Source organism: Anarhichas minor, unplaced genomic scaffold (genome assembly GCF_050575085.1).
Source record: "Anarhichas minor isolate MPS153535 unplaced genomic scaffold, ASM5057508v1 ptg000030l, whole genome shotgun sequence".
NCBI classification, from domain to species: Eukaryota; Metazoa; Chordata; class Actinopteri; order Perciformes; family Anarhichadidae; genus Anarhichas; species Anarhichas minor.
The window spans coordinates 974,266-989,691 of record NW_027466476.1 but is presented as its reverse complement, the minus strand read 5'-3'; the positions used below and the strand labels follow the sequence as shown (position 1 = coordinate 989,691).

General features: G+C 39.9%; 2 protein-coding genes across 2 annotated transcripts; one reads left to right on the top strand and one right to left on the bottom strand.

The window, feature by feature from the left end:
• Window positions 1-3,141: 3,141 nt before the first annotated feature.
• Window positions 3,142-5,495, bottom strand: hspb11 (heat shock protein, alpha-crystallin-related, b11). The gene is made up of 5 exons (XM_076104749.1): window positions 4,678-5,495; window positions 4,437-4,543; window positions 3,511-3,579; window positions 3,372-3,415; window positions 3,142-3,276 (listed from the first exon to the last, which is right to left on the bottom strand). Exons 1-5 carry the CDS (start codon window positions 4,767-4,769, stop codon window positions 3,175-3,177), a joined length of 414 nt encoding a protein of 137 aa, XP_075960864.1. The 5' UTR covers window positions 4,770-5,495; the 3' UTR covers window positions 3,142-3,174.
• smn1 (survival of motor neuron 1, telomeric) lies at window positions 4,872-8,617 on the top strand. The gene is made up of 8 exons (XM_076104748.1): window positions 4,872-5,020; window positions 5,518-5,589; window positions 5,678-5,797; window positions 6,067-6,258; window positions 7,026-7,205; window positions 7,708-7,782; window positions 8,005-8,112; window positions 8,360-8,617. The coding sequence occupies exons 1-8, from the start codon at window positions 4,973-4,975 to the stop codon at window positions 8,414-8,416; spliced, it is 852 nt and encodes a 283-aa protein (XP_075960863.1). The 5' UTR covers window positions 4,872-4,972; the 3' UTR covers window positions 8,417-8,617.
• Window positions 8,618-15,426: the final 6,809 nt, after the last annotated feature.

Here is a 15,426-nt window from a genome sequence, read left to right as displayed (position 1 = left end):
GAGAAAAACAAAGGGAAAAAGGGTAATCTCCTGGTATTGTCTATCTCTCCCCCTACATTGTTCATCTAACTTTGTGAGAGTTAGCTGGCACTGTTCCACTTGGACATTTGGCGCTGCTATTTTGGAGCTATTCCACTTCCCACAAGGGCAAAGTAGTTTGTGAAGCAAAAGTTTAACTACTCCACCCACTCAATACTCAGGGGCTCACATAGACTACCAGGCAGAAATATGTGCACACACTGCGCTGGTCAAGAATGTGTGGCAATCTCTATAATGAGGCTGCTTGAGATTGCTCAGCTACCCACCATTACATTACATTACCACATCAGGTCGGGAGAGATTTGGAGGCAGACAGACCAAATGGAACTATGAGGTGAGGTGCTGTAACCGAGGGCACTCAAACTCAAAAGTGTTTTACAGCCCTTACTCTGGTCCTTAGCACAGAGAAGTGGTCAAATAGGGAAACAGCAAAAGGACGGTTGATAGTGCAGCTATGGCTCTGGTGAAACATTCTTGGAATTCAATTGATGAAATGAAACTCTTGTACATCTTTGGGTAAAAAAAGCCTCAGTGAAACAGAGGGGGATATCATAGGAAATCAGTACCAACAAACATGCTAGGGTGCAAACACAGGTGATTTAAAAATCAGCAAATGTCTGCCATCAGTGCTCGTACTTACACTTTTGCTATTTTACTTTGCTGTATTCTAAAACTCTGTTTATCTAAACAAGAATTTAACATCGATCTCAGGAACAATATTGTTCACTGAGGCTCTTTTTGCCAGAGAAACACGACGGTCCGATCCATCTGTGTTCAAACATCAACAGGCATATTAATCTGCTTTATGTTGGCTTTTAATCATTGCTAAAACTGCCTGCACTTGAAAGGTTCATGGGTGAATACTTTTGATTGAGTACACCACATCACAATAGACATTACTGCGGCTATAAATATTTAGAGGTATTAGATTCTGAAAAATGAGGTTTGTCAAACTACCCTTTTATTGCACAACTTCACAAGCAAATGCTGGATTTATAAATAAATATGAATGCTATTGATATATATTCAAAGCAGTCGTCAACTGCGCTCTTTGTCAATCCCTCATTGTCATTCTCCATTCCCTTTGGACTTAAATAATGAGAAGATTGTTTTCCTACCCCGCCAAATCATCTAATTTCTGCCTTCATAGTGTTTCCGTCCTCATCCAGCAGCTCTTTCCAGCTCATCTTCTGTCATTACAAAGCAGATTGGACCAAATCAAAACTGAAATCAAATTAAAGCCCATTGTCAGTACGCATGGCTCCGTCACTGACATGAATGGAGGACCAAAAGATAACAAGAAATTCAAAGTTGCTGGTTTGACATGAAAGAAAACAACAGAGGCGACTGGATGATGGGATTCCTTACTCAAAGTAACCGTACAAGAAACATCACAGAAGGTTATATGATTGTATACAATAAACACAGATCCTTGCTGCAATGTTGTCATGTGCTTTAGTGTGCTTTACCAGCAGAATAGATGAAAAAGGGGGTTTTAATGGCACATTATAACTTTTACTTAATTCAAGCTTTCAATTTTATTCATCTTTTTCAAAAATCAACCATTTTGGGGTTTTGCAAAGGTAATGATATACATCTCTTTGTATGGACTCAGCTGAACATACAGAGTTTTAGTCCAGCAGATGCCTCTGTGCGATTGGGAAGCAGTTAGGCAGGCGTCAGAAGACATGGGGTGATAATTTAGCCCTGCCCTGCAGTGACATGATAATAATGCACTCATATCCTGCTGTGATTCTCCTGATCGGCTGACAGTCAAGCACAAAAGGGCCTGAATTCATTAGTAATGGGGAGGCGCGTTTGCAAACCTGTTCAACATGCAAAATAGCCATCTCTGCTTAAATATTCACAGCAAACAAATGTAATAAATTGACAATATTAACTGTGGAAAAATATATAATTGTTCTCCTATGAAAAGGGAGTTTGCACTTCAGTTGATGGTCCGACCCTCACCTCTAACATTATAATAAATATTCCATATCTGCAAATAATAGATGAGTCAATAACACTGTATCAGTTTCTACCTTGCCCTCATTACACACTCACATACTCAAATGTGCTATATCCCAGCCATACCCCTAAGCAATTAGTTGCTCTACAATATCAGGGGGCTGGTTATTCAGGCATGTATTTCATATTTGTATTGGTATATTTGGAGCCCTGCATGCAGACCAAGCTACAGCAAACAGCCTCAGCAAATCCCCAAGCTCCTCCACAGTCAGCAAAGTAATTGGGGAGGGAGTCCCAAAGGGTACTCGCACACCGCTGAACCCTTTGCTACCGACAAGTTGAAATGGCAATAGAGGTAGATAGGAGTCAGGTTGAGTGCGAGTGTGAGTGTGTGTGTGTGTGTGTGTGTGTGTGTGTGTGTGTGTGTGTGTGTGTGAGAGAGATATAAGTACAGGAGGTGGCTGGAGTACTTTGTGTGAATAGACCCACAGTCTTTAGAGACTTTCGGGTTGGCTGGGAAACCATCTGGTTGCCCAGCCCCCCAGCTGCATTCCCATTTCTATGGGGATGTCAAATTCTGCTCATGGGGGGGGGGGGGGGGGGCTGTACGGATGCCAATTTAAGCCCCAACTGCTCAAAATTTGTTAATTAACTCTATCTCTCACACAGAGAGAAACTTCCTTTGTAAGTAATTCTACCATTCATCACAATTCAACTATTCTATTGTAAAGTTTTGCCAACTATCAGCTTGTGAAATTAGCTAGGAACATTTGATTGTGCAATAAAAAGCCCCGTGAGTGAATCCATAGCATTAAATAACCACAAACACAGAAAATGAGTTCAAGCTCATTTCAGACGCTGAGGGGAGATTTCAAAATTCACCATAGCTTTCAACCATATGCTTTGTCTGCAATTACAACCTCACTGATAAGATTAAGATGATAACATTCATTTTGTTTAGACATGCATTAATTGAATATTCGTGGAATATGCTTATCAGATTCTAAGTTACTGTTTGATAGCTGTCTGCCACGAGGGACAAGATGTCTGTGTGTGTGTGTGCTATCTAAACAGCATATAACAATGAAGTCTACTCATATGAACACTGGTCAAAAAATGCCATAAAGCCATATATACGTATACACACAGGGCTTTAATTCACAACTATCAAGTTTGTACATTTTGTACACTGACTCTGTGCACTGAGACGAAGTGATCATATCCCGAAGTGATGATAAAACGAAGGTGCGTTGCATTGCTTCCATTTAGCTGGAAAATAGAAAAAAAAGACAAGTAGTTGTTTGATATGTTAACTCTAGGAATTTATATATTTTACATGATAATGCTTTTTTAACTCGACTTACCAAAATAGTGTTTGACTGAAGATGTCCCTCTGTATGTTTAAATTCTACAAGACATCACTTTGTTAATACCAATGTTAAACATTTAGCATTAAAACCGAATGTGTTGACCAACGATACTGTAGATGGATGTTCATCTTACCTTGCTCTGTAACAGACTCAAATTGAGAGGCATTTGGTGAGGTGTTCTTTTCTATCTTTAGATGTTTGACTGCAAGAGAAAAAAACACAACCAGATATCCATAAAAGGTTTTGACAAACTAGGTTTTAGCAAAGAAAAAAAGACAAATTGTGAAAATGTTGGTCTGTCACTACTGCCTAGAAACAGATTTATTTTTGCAATGAGCGTGTTGAAATTGCTAATTACACTTTATATGCTATATCATCGGGCTAGCTTGGCTCTATTGTCCACCACTTTAGTCCAGACTGAAATGTCTCAACAACTATTGGATGGATTGCAATGCCATTTTCAACACACATTCATGGTTCCCAAACGATGTATCCTCATGACTTTGGTGATCCTTTTCTTGCTTGTGTTTATTGCTAATTAGCACATGTTTGCTTTAAACTAACAACACCATACCTGAAGCATGTTAGCATTGGTATTGTGAGCATAACTGAGCATGTTAGCATGCTGGCGTTAGCTTCTAGCTCAAAGCACAGCACTCGGTGTCGGCAGCATGGATATAGACTCCGCTAGCTTGTAGATGTCTTCTTTTAATGTACATTTATTCCATTCATGTTGTTCCTGCTTCAAATGTCTTGTCCAATATATTTTGTGATTTTAACAATGTAAATACAAGTTTAATTCACATCTATAAACAAGGAGTTTGAGGAAATTAATGCATAGTGTTTCTCAACTGGTCATACTATAAAACACATCTTTACTTATGATTACAAACACTTCTGATCAAAAATAATTAAAAAAAACTTCCCAGAGTCCCAGAAAATTTCTTGAGTTAATCTCAAATCTCAAAATTACTCCACCTGTGTTTACAGTACAGACAATAATACTCAAACAATTAATTTGACAGTAACAGTATGTGTGACACTGTCCCAGCCTCATACCGTTATAGCTGTCCACTGTCACAGCAGAGATCTGCGTGGATTCAGCGAAGCGAATGATGAACTCTTGAGGAAACATCCCGGTGGACATCCAAAACGTGCTCGTGTTTCTGAGTGAAAGGGGACAAACAAACGTTGATCCAATGTGTTTGAGATTCAGTAGAAATACAATGAACACCTGGCATCAACTTTCACAAAACATTGGCGTTATTTCACAAACAAACAGCGTTAATTTAACACTTACCCGTCAGTGATGTTTTCTGGTGGGTGATTCTCATCGCTGGATGCAGCGACGACAACTTTTGCACCCAAAGAATTTAGTGAGGAATCGATCATCTTCGACAATAAGACACAACCGTCTCTTTTGGTCAACGACTAACTAAGCTAACCTAGCTAGCGTTACTCTTGTTGCCAAGCCAACCACTAAGTCGCAGGAAATATACGTCAAGCTCTCTATTCTACGTCACCATTTCCGACGCACGTTGCTCATTAGTTTGTGTAGCAATTAGCAGTGAGCGGTGACTTTTACACATCTACACATGGCGAATGGATGCAAAGACGTGTTGTTCTCACGTGGAGGTGGACAGGTTGGTTGTGACGCGCTAGTGAGGTTAATATGACAACCCACGCGAACCTTTGTGTTACGCTATATATGTTTGGTTGGTTTGTTGAGCTAGGAAGCTAAGCTACAAACCAGCGCTGACTTCTGCTTAGTCGGGTAACAAAGACAAAAGCAATAGTTAAAATGGAAACCAGAAATCCTCAGTACACCTGAGGTGTTGCTGTAGTCGAGGTATTGCCATGATAGTATGCAATGTGTTGGAGAGGCATCTCGGGAGTTAGCTTTAGCTGCTCATAGATGCTGCACTTACTGTAGCATCCCCTCCACAGTGCAATGATAAACATGACAGGTCTAGGGTCAGGCGTCAGTTCAGCTGCAAAAAATTCACTTCGCTCACTGTAAAATAGATAAATAGATAAAATGAAGAGCAAGAGTACACAATGACTTTGCATATTTTCTGTCATGCATGTGAAAACGTGCGTCTTTCATTTGCAGAGGCACTTAATCTGTTCTCTTTTCCAGAGTGACGATTCGGATATATGGGATGACACAGCATTGATAAAGGCGTATGACAAGGCTGTTGCATCATTCAAGGTAAAACATGTGCCTTGCAGTGTATGTGCATGCAAAACGTTTATGTTTGCCTTTCCCACTCATGCTCTGCTCTTGATTTGTGTGCCAGACTGCCCTCAAGGGTGAAGATGAGCCGGAGGACTCCAAGAAAAACCTACCCGGAAAGAAACGCAAGAACAACAAAAATAACCAGAGCAGGAAAAGAGCGAATGCACCCCCAGACAAAGAGGTGCGTAACGGGAATTTAAGAATACAGATGAATATACAGGAGTGAGGCTTATTGTTCAGCAATTTTACTGACAGTTTCTAGGTGTCTCAATGACAGCATTGAAATCAACATCATAGACATTTGAACACATAAGGCAACACATTGCATTGATCTAACTTCCGGGTTGGTTCACCCTATTTGTGATTCTAGATTTGGTTACCTTCAGACAGGAAGACAACCAAAATAGTACGGTTATAGTCATGGTTACACTTTGTTGTGTTGTGTCACAGTGGCAGGTTGGGGACTCGTGCAGTGCATACTGGTCGGAGGATGGCCAGCTCTATGCAGCCACTATCTCCTTGATAGACGAGAAGAGGGGCACTTGTGTAGTTGTTTATACAGAATACGGCAACGAGGAGGAGCAGAACCTTGAAGACTTACTGTCGGAGATCTCTGAGGGTGATGAAGAAACAAATACCAAGGTAAAGCAGTGCAAGTACATTATTTTATTTATATTCGTGAAATGTAATATATGTTGTGTATTTTATTAGATTTTACTTATTTTTATATGATTACCTCTTTATTTAACAGGTTAATGGTGATGTACATCGCATCCTCAATTTGTAGATGGCTCCCCAACTTTATATTTTGCTTACTGTGAACAGGAGCTAGTCATTTTTCATAAAATGATCATCTGGAAATTAGCTAACACAAACCTGGTATTCTCCTTTTACTCAATGGAGACAGGCAGCATCTGTCTAATACAGTCCACCCAAGGTTATGTTATCCACTCTGCAAATATACACACCGCAAATGAGAGAACAAAATTAACAGCATGTGAGTAAAAGGAAAACTAAGTAACAAACATGTTACCTTTGACGTGCTGTTGTTTTTTACGTTTGTTTTTATTTGGCCACTATAGACTGAACACAATAGTAGATAATAACTGACAGATGAGATCAGTTATTATTATATTACTGGATTTTTATCCAAATCCTGGAATTTAATGATCATAACAAATTGCTATGTCACTGTGTCATCAATCCAAGTTGTAATTAGTAAATCACTTGCATTTAATATGGATTGTAGATTAATTTAGATAACCTCATATTATTTTGTTCAGTTTTTGCCTTTACCCTCTGGAAGAAAAACATGAATATTTATTCAGCAATTTTAGAAATGTGTAGTCTCCAAGGTATAAAAGTAAAGTGACAAATTAAGGTTAAAGTAACACGTCTCTGCAATTCAGGTAAAGGAGGCAGAATCATCCACAGAGGAAAGTGACAGGTCAACCACACCAATCCATCACAAACAACAGCCACACAGTAAACCCCAGAAGTCCAAGGCCCACAGAGAACCTCCTCCTGTGTGGGCTCCTGGTTTCCCTGGGTTTCCTCAAGGCCCACCTCCCATGCATGCTTTCAAACAGGTAAGAAGAAAGATCCCTTATCTCCTTTCCTTATAAGTCAGCAAACAAAATTAACTGGTAATAGACTACTTTCAAACATATTTCTTGAGTTTAAAAGGTTCAAATGGTAGCTCAGCGAAATGAATAATAAAAGGAAATATAAACAAACTGTTTACAATGTGAACAATAAAACTAGAATATAAACAACAACCTCTCAGAGTTGGCATTCATGGCCGGGAGATTGTATTGGATTGCAATGAATTTAACTGGCATTTATGTTAATAGGTCTAGCCTCTGTGTTGATGTAATTCTGTATAAAGTCATAAAAAGAGGAATAGTAAAATATGTTTTATATATATGGAAGTTAGTGAGATTACAAGAACGGAATGAGCCTCAGACTGCACTTATTTAATGTCGGGTATAGTTCACTGTAGAGAGGGATGTTTGAGCCATTAACCTCCCATTTAAACAAAATGAGTTCACAGTGTGTTGTTTTCAACTCCTTTTTGTTTTGTTCTACCAGGGAGGAAGCAGACGATCTGGTGCTCACGGGCCTGTACCTCCTCCCTGGCCTCCCATGATGCCTTTTGGTCCACCAGTGAGTTGGAAAATATTCCTGTACACTAATTAGAAATGCAAAAGCTGCAGCAAATACTGTTTTATTTTAGCTATTGGGTATGCAATCAAGATGTTAAAAGCACACATTTACTCACTCAGCTGGTAAATTGAGAAACGCCTGTCAATTTGGCGTGTTATTGATACACAACATATATTATCAGCTTGCAGCATCTGCATTGTGATCTCACTCTCTCTGCCTCAGATGATCCCTCCACCTCCGCCTATGAGCCCTGACATGGTGGATGACGAGGCTTTGGGCAGCGTGCTCATCTCCTGGTACATGAGTGGATATCACACGGGATACTACTTGGTATGTACACAGAAGCTGACTGATTCATTAAGGCTATAAAAGGGATTTACAGCTTGTATTTACAGGTTCAGTCTCTTGCATTATGTAGTGAAAAGCGGTGGGTGTGTATGGTAATTTGGACTCTTAAATTACTCAATTTTCGCTGTTCTTGGCTAGAAGAGCCTTTTCATCAAATGTCTCCTGCGGCATCATACGTGGGAGTCCTTGATTTTAAAAGGAAAGCTATATTAACATCTTCTCTTTACAGGGGTTGAAACAAGGACGCAAAGAAGCTGCCAATTGGACGAAACTGCACCACAAATGAAATGATCAACTCAACATTTCATAGTTTGTTTCTCAAGGTGTCTCCTAGTGCAGCAGCCATCCTTCCTGTTGTGCCTGATGTGTGTTTTTCTTGTTTCAATGAAATATCATTAACTAAGTGTACATGCTGAGTTCATCGAAGCTCAAGGAGGAGAGTTTTGTATTCTTTGTAAATAGATTAAATAAAGGCTATCGGAGCACAGTTGGTAGCTTGCTATTTTGTTTTTATTGCACTGTAGCATAGACGCACTGTTGTGAAATAAAACGTTACTGGGCAGCAAGTGTGTGTAATTATAGCCAGCTTTTTTTCACTCATGAATATATTTTCATCTAATTAGAAAAAGAGGGAATGGTTATCCAAATATGTATGTGACAGGCTCAATGAAGTGTAGTTGTAATGGCAAGCAATGTCCAGCAGAAGTCAGACTAGTGTAATGTATTCATGTTTTAGGAAAATGTGGCATTAACGCATAACAGTTAGGTGTTTAAACCTGTGCAGAACCACTGCCAAAACACTCTGTACGTTTGTGTCTGTTGGCATACTAAGAATGTGATCGCAAGCCAGACTTGAGTCCTGCTTTACTCCCTCTTGTGCTTTCCACGCAGAGAGTCGTTCCAGTATATGCTCTTTTTTTTGTTCCCTTGTCCACTGCCCAATATAGGATTGCATCCATCATAATGTAGTTTTTTCACATAAGATGGGTGCATATTCAGAGGGATAATAGTCATGGTTGCAACTGCAGACAGTGTGACACATTGTTGTGCAGATAAAAAAAATTGGATCCTTAAAGTCATTGAAACATTAAGATCACTGAAATATATTTCGTCTTAACGTCCTTTACACTTGACAAGCTCAGACTGACAAGCTTTAGATGAAGATAAAAGGGTGTTTACCGGTCAGAGAAAACATTGGGGTGTTTTCATACCATTGGAGTAGATACACCAATGTTGTATGGTTGGAATGAGAACATGAGGTCGATTACAGTCTTGATAACTTTGGGTTTGCACACCTGTTTATTTCCCGAGTAGTCCTGAAAACTGATCCTGGAATTCTTCAAGTTTAATAATGTAAGAACAGTAGAGGATGTAGGGTAATATTTACTGTATGTCTATATATTTAGAATATAGAAAACCACATGTAATTACAGTGGGATCAGCCACAATCATGCTGCTGAGCCTGTAGCGCTTTCATTCCATGAAAAGGAAACCGAATAGATTTCCCATATTTCCTATATTGGTGATTTGCTGCCTGTATACACCCACTCCTCTGGTTCTAAACTGGTGGGCAATTGATCATACACTGTATGAGTGTGTGAGGCAGAGAGAGAGAAACAATAGGATTTTGTGATACCATCGTGTAACAGCATGATTGTCTCCTGTTTTTTTGCATCATGTGATTTTCCTCCAGCTGCTCCACAGCCATTTCTCTCTGAGTAAAGAGCGGCCCCTTTATTTGTGTACAGACTGTGGTCGGCACTTTATAGCCCACTGTGACTGTGCCCATGTTGACTGCTGTATTTGATTATCACTGTAGCAGTCAGTTTTGTTTTGTGTGCATTTGTGCGGGCAAAAGATAGAAAAGAGGGACAGTAACGGGAGAAAATGTAGTTTGTGGGATTTACAAATAGAATATGCACTATAAACGAGGGGTGATAAACCAGACCTATCTTTTCCCTACAGATGGATTTAAAATCTGCCACGGCAAAGCCTGCACATAAGCCTCATGCTTGCCTGACTCTGCAGCAAACTGAGCTGCCCAAAGGGCTCGATGGAGCCCAACGAGGAGTTAAAAGGGGGTCAGACCTAGCTTGGGAAAGCACTGCTCCCCTCTGTGACTGTACCCCCTGCTGTCCAGAGTGGCATGAGGCGTGTAAACATAATCTGCATTTCACATAGTCCCTTCTAGGAAACAGACAGACATCCAAGCGGGATCACATTGTTGCATGAGTTTCAGCGCCTTCAGCTATTTACTCAAACTCCAGCATCTCCCAGCATCAACAAACATCCTGCTTTTAAATAAGAGACTTGGGGGGAGATTAGAGAAACGGGCTACACAAGCCCCATTCCCTTTTTCCATATGAGTACCAAACCCTCATTGCAGAACTACAGACATATATTTAAGCATAGTGCACCAAATTGGTTGAAATATGGGAAATGCAACACTACTTATACATCTGTTCCGAAAAAAACAAACAAGATTTTGTAATTGTCTGACGGAAAACAGATTTCTGTATTAAGGCTATTTATGACTTAGAACAAAAATTCACAAAAAATGCTCACCATCACAACACGACACCATAATGCTAGACAATGGGTTTGAAGAGTTCAATGCCTACCCAGTGTTAATTAAAGCAGTTGTGTTGTAAATAGTAGGAAAACCAGAGTGAACAATGGCTCACAATTACACATACCCTGATGTAGACTTTATTTTATTGCATTGATTTTTTTAGCCTTGCATCACTAAAGGCGTTTTAACCCACAACAACCCAAACCCATTTTTCCTGAAAGTAAAATGATAGGGGATCTAAAACAGACAAATGGACCACATGGAACAAATTTCTGAAAATATTTTCTAATTACTGCCATAAGCCAAAGATCTGAAATGTTACATGTCACAATGTGTGTTTAAGTATAAATGTATTCCTCATTTGAAAATGAAGCCTTTTTTTTTTGCTTTTTTTTTTACCAATAAGCAAAAATTCTTTCATAATACATTTGACTAATAATCTTATCAATTTGACATTATTAGCTCAATCAATTCAGCAGCTCATTACTATTTGTCTTATTGTTGATATGTGACATACCTATCACAACAATATTTTCATAGTTTTCAAGTTTTTTTTTATATATTTGTTTGAGAAATATGATTAAAATAGTTTAGATGTAATGTAGGACATGTTATCAAAGCACTATCAACGTTAAATGTGTTTTCCAGGATATTTAAAGTGTCTCACTGTGGGTTCTCATGGGTTTAAGAGGTGATTGGCTTTGTGTAGCTTCTGATTCCTCTCTCTTTTAACACACTTTATTTAAATAGTTTCTGGTCTCATCTTGTGTCACGAGGCTGGGACTTCCCAGCAAACCCTTGTAACACTCTATGTGGATGTAAGCTCTGCTTCGGAGAGACTGAAGCTTTATGACCTTCTGACCTTTCAGAATTCTACTCACAGCAGGTCCAGTAAAGTCCTGGTGCAGCCACAGAGCATGATTCACATTCATGCTCTGTTACAGATGCTCATTAATAAAATGTTTGTAAACTTATTTGTAAAGTACCTTTCCATGTATACATTTCGCCCATTTAAACCATAGTAGACAAATTTGTCAGTAGAAGAGGGATTTACAACTGAAACTAAGTATAGTCCTACACTGTGTGGAGTAATGTTCTCACATTGAATTCTGAGGAACTTTAATCATTTTAATTTAAATACATTTGAGTGCCAGGGGTTTAAACCGGAAAACACATTTTAAAAACAGCCTAAAATGTTTATAAGTTGAAATAATAATATGGAACTATAGGTCAAAGTCAGAGTACATTCCTTAAAAAGTGGTAGTAATTTCGATGAATGCTTTTTGGATTTTGTATATTTTTAAAGTTATATGGCAGAATTAAATAATAGACCCTTTCCACAGCAGCCATTTCATCGCAGGGTAAACGCGGGTGCAATTAATAACGTTAATTGTGGTCCAAATCTATATGTGTCACAGTCAATCCAGTGAGCCAGCATGCATAATACCAGGGCCCTGGCCAACCTAAATGAAACAAGGCTATAATTAATGTCATTAATTACACCTGTGTTAACCCTGCAATGACACGTCAGAATGACTGCTGTGAGAAGGCCCTATTAAGGCTACACATGTTAGTAAAACATGATTGGTGGTGTAGTGTCATGCTTTATCCATCTACTGAATGACTTTGATAAACAGGCCTACCACAGACTCTGTCGCTATAGTAAATCTCTACACGGCATTCTTCGCCAGTAGGGGTCTCCGGATACAGGACAGGGCAAAGTGAGGTCCCAGCTCTACCGCATGGGGTGTCACCGTGTCACTCACTGCTGCGCGCACAAGAGGCAGTGTTTGGGAAAGTTAAAAGTCAGCTGTGAAAGACAGGCTCCGTGAATCCGTTTTTCAGTCTCGGGTCCTACATCAGAAGAAACGTCAGTGTTTGATTTGAGCGCTTGCCTTATTAATCTCTTGGGAGTTTGTTTTTCCTCAGGTGGGGCCGTTTTGTGCCACCTGGATCTGCGCCCGGGGCTGTTTGGGCTGTTTTTTTTGAAGCGATTCCTCCCCAGTTTGCGCTCGCTTTAAGTCCGGCTAATACAGCTTGATAATACGGGCTGCACAGGACTATTTGTGAAGTTGGCAGAAAGCGGAGACGATGTTTTGCCGAAATCAAACAGCAAGAGCAACCGTTGCCCGCGGCTCTGCCCTTGAAATGGAGATACGGCGAGGGAAGTTCAGAACGAGCGTTTTCCTGGACACATCACAGGTAGACCAGATATCCACCGACCCACCAAACAACAAACAAACACACACGATGGGGGATTCATTGTTTACAACTTTGACTGATCTCTCTCTCCCTCTGCAAACTAACTTATTGGCACACATTTATCTTGTTCTGAAGGCTTTTGAGTGTGTACGCTGCTCTGCTTTGTGTGATATTTTAATTAAACTGCACTGGAGAGCTGTGCTGCTGCGTTCACGTCCTCAAATTAAAGCTCTTAATTGCAAACATTTTCAAACTACTTTTGCATTTCACTTTTCTCTGAACAAAACAATTATATCCCTACTGAGGCTTAAACGTGTGTCTGTGGTACTCTCAGTAGTAGTGTTGAGAGTAATTTAAAAGTGCTTTTTTGTTATGTTCCATCTCCCATAGGATTATTTTAATACTGATAGTTTAAGATTGTATAGCTTTGTTGAGACGCTGGTACTTTCAAGCGGTTATTGGATGACATTTGTTTTTCCATACTGGCTCATTTTTATTTCTAATAATGCATTATAAGCTACTTCTCAAGAGACCTCTGTTTCCCTTGATATTCACCTTGAACAACTGTTGTCACACACTTCCATTGAATAATATTGCAACATTTTAATAAAAAGTCTCTTTTGTAAAGCTCATTGTATTTCTTTTAACTGCCTTGGTTTTGTGGACATTCACCCACACGGGACGAGTCAAAAAAGTCTGCCTCCAAAAGTTGAGCACTGGGTCAGTCAGAGCTGTAGCCTTTGTATCCCTCTCAGCTGTTTATCACTGGATATACAACCGGTACGCTTCATGCATGTTTTCCTCTTCCTCCTTGCAAAGCTCCCATGTCAACATCTGCTTCATATTAGCCACTGTTTGTCGGCAGAGCAGACGGGCTCAGAGGCGACTTCTAATCTAACCTCTAATTATTTTTTACTGACGGGCAAAATTAATACTCTATCTATCTCCATTCTCATCCTCTCATTCACACACAGACATATACATACACACACTCGTGTACACACACACACTTGCCTGTGGGCAGTTTGCATATTACTTTGGTTTCACTTGAGAGTGCCGGTATTTGGTTGTTCAGTCAGAAAGACGTTCCAGTTTTAGGGGTGTTTGTGTGCGTTTTGGTAAACAGTTTTGGAAGGTCAGAAAATTGTTTTTGTTGATACTAGACAGAAATAAGAGGGATGTGTGTGCGTAGAAGAGAGTATCAAGGAGAGAGAATTAGGGTTTGGGTTTCAATTGTAAGGGCATATTTAAGGAACGTTAATGGTGCAATATAGCAAATGGTATTGATTGTGTCTCTCTCCTTCCCTCTCTGAGTCTCTCTTGCCCGTGTGTGTGTGTGTGTGTGTGTGGGTGTGTGTGTGTGTGTGTGTGTGTGTGGGCGGGCATACGTCAGCTTATGTGTACTAGTTGTTTATAATTCAAGTCACAGGAAAACACCTAACGCCCAGAGAGTCAGGCACACACGTATTGATGTGCAGTTAGAATTACCCTGATCTGGTGTCTGAGCAGCGTCAGTTCATATCTGACGCACAAGCTCGTTGAGGCCAGTAAAACATAACACCTCCTGGAGGTGCAGTAGTGCTAATGTGGTGAAGTCGGTTCAGTATCTCCGTCAGGAGGGAATGATCTCATTTGTTTTTGGGTTGATTTATTTTCAGATTACTCGAGTTGATGATTATCCCCACATCGAGCAAACAGTGTTGTCTTATGTAATATTTATTTATTTATGTATTTATTTGGCCAGCGGGGTCGGGTGAGGGTTAGATGAGGAGGGAGCTGAAGTGGAAACGGGAGGAGGATAAAATGAAAAAGGAATAAAAAGGGATTGACCGGGCATATGCCGAGCTATCGCATTCATCATTAATACAAGCTTCAAGCACATTCCACCTCTAACCCATATTACATTCCCCTGTTTAGTCTCTGTATTAGATATTTATCAGGGTAAAATGTCCCCTTCGTCTCACAACAACAATCATTGCTTCCTTAACTGTGTAATCTGCTCTTCGCTGGTTCTCATACAAGATTAATTTGTGTCTCTGCTTTTGTTGCCAATGCTAATGATCCTCTTTCAGGGACTGAGACTTTCCTCAGGCTCTGTGTGTTCGGACTCTCTCAATGCCGCTGTGGAACTGCTCTGTGGCATTTCAATGAAGCAGGCTACCTCAGTGTGAAAGCACCTTATTTTCCCTGTGCCAATGGGATATCACGTTTGTTTGTGTGGCAAAAATGTGTGCCTCTTGTGGAGATGTGTGCGTGTGACGGTGGTTTATCAGGAATTTCTGTCGGTCAATGACATGTTATCAGAGAATGAAATGCGCAATGCTCAAACGACTGACAGGGAAAGTCTCCTTTGTTGGACTGAACCCAAAGTGAGTAGTGCCAACTCATTTGTATCAATGGAAATGTGTGTTCAGTAGAGACTTTTTTTTAGGACTCTCCCTACATGCCTAAGTTATCCAACTTAAACTCTTTCATTAGACCATTCATAGCAGTGAACTATTTGTATTTAGTATTTGTTTGTT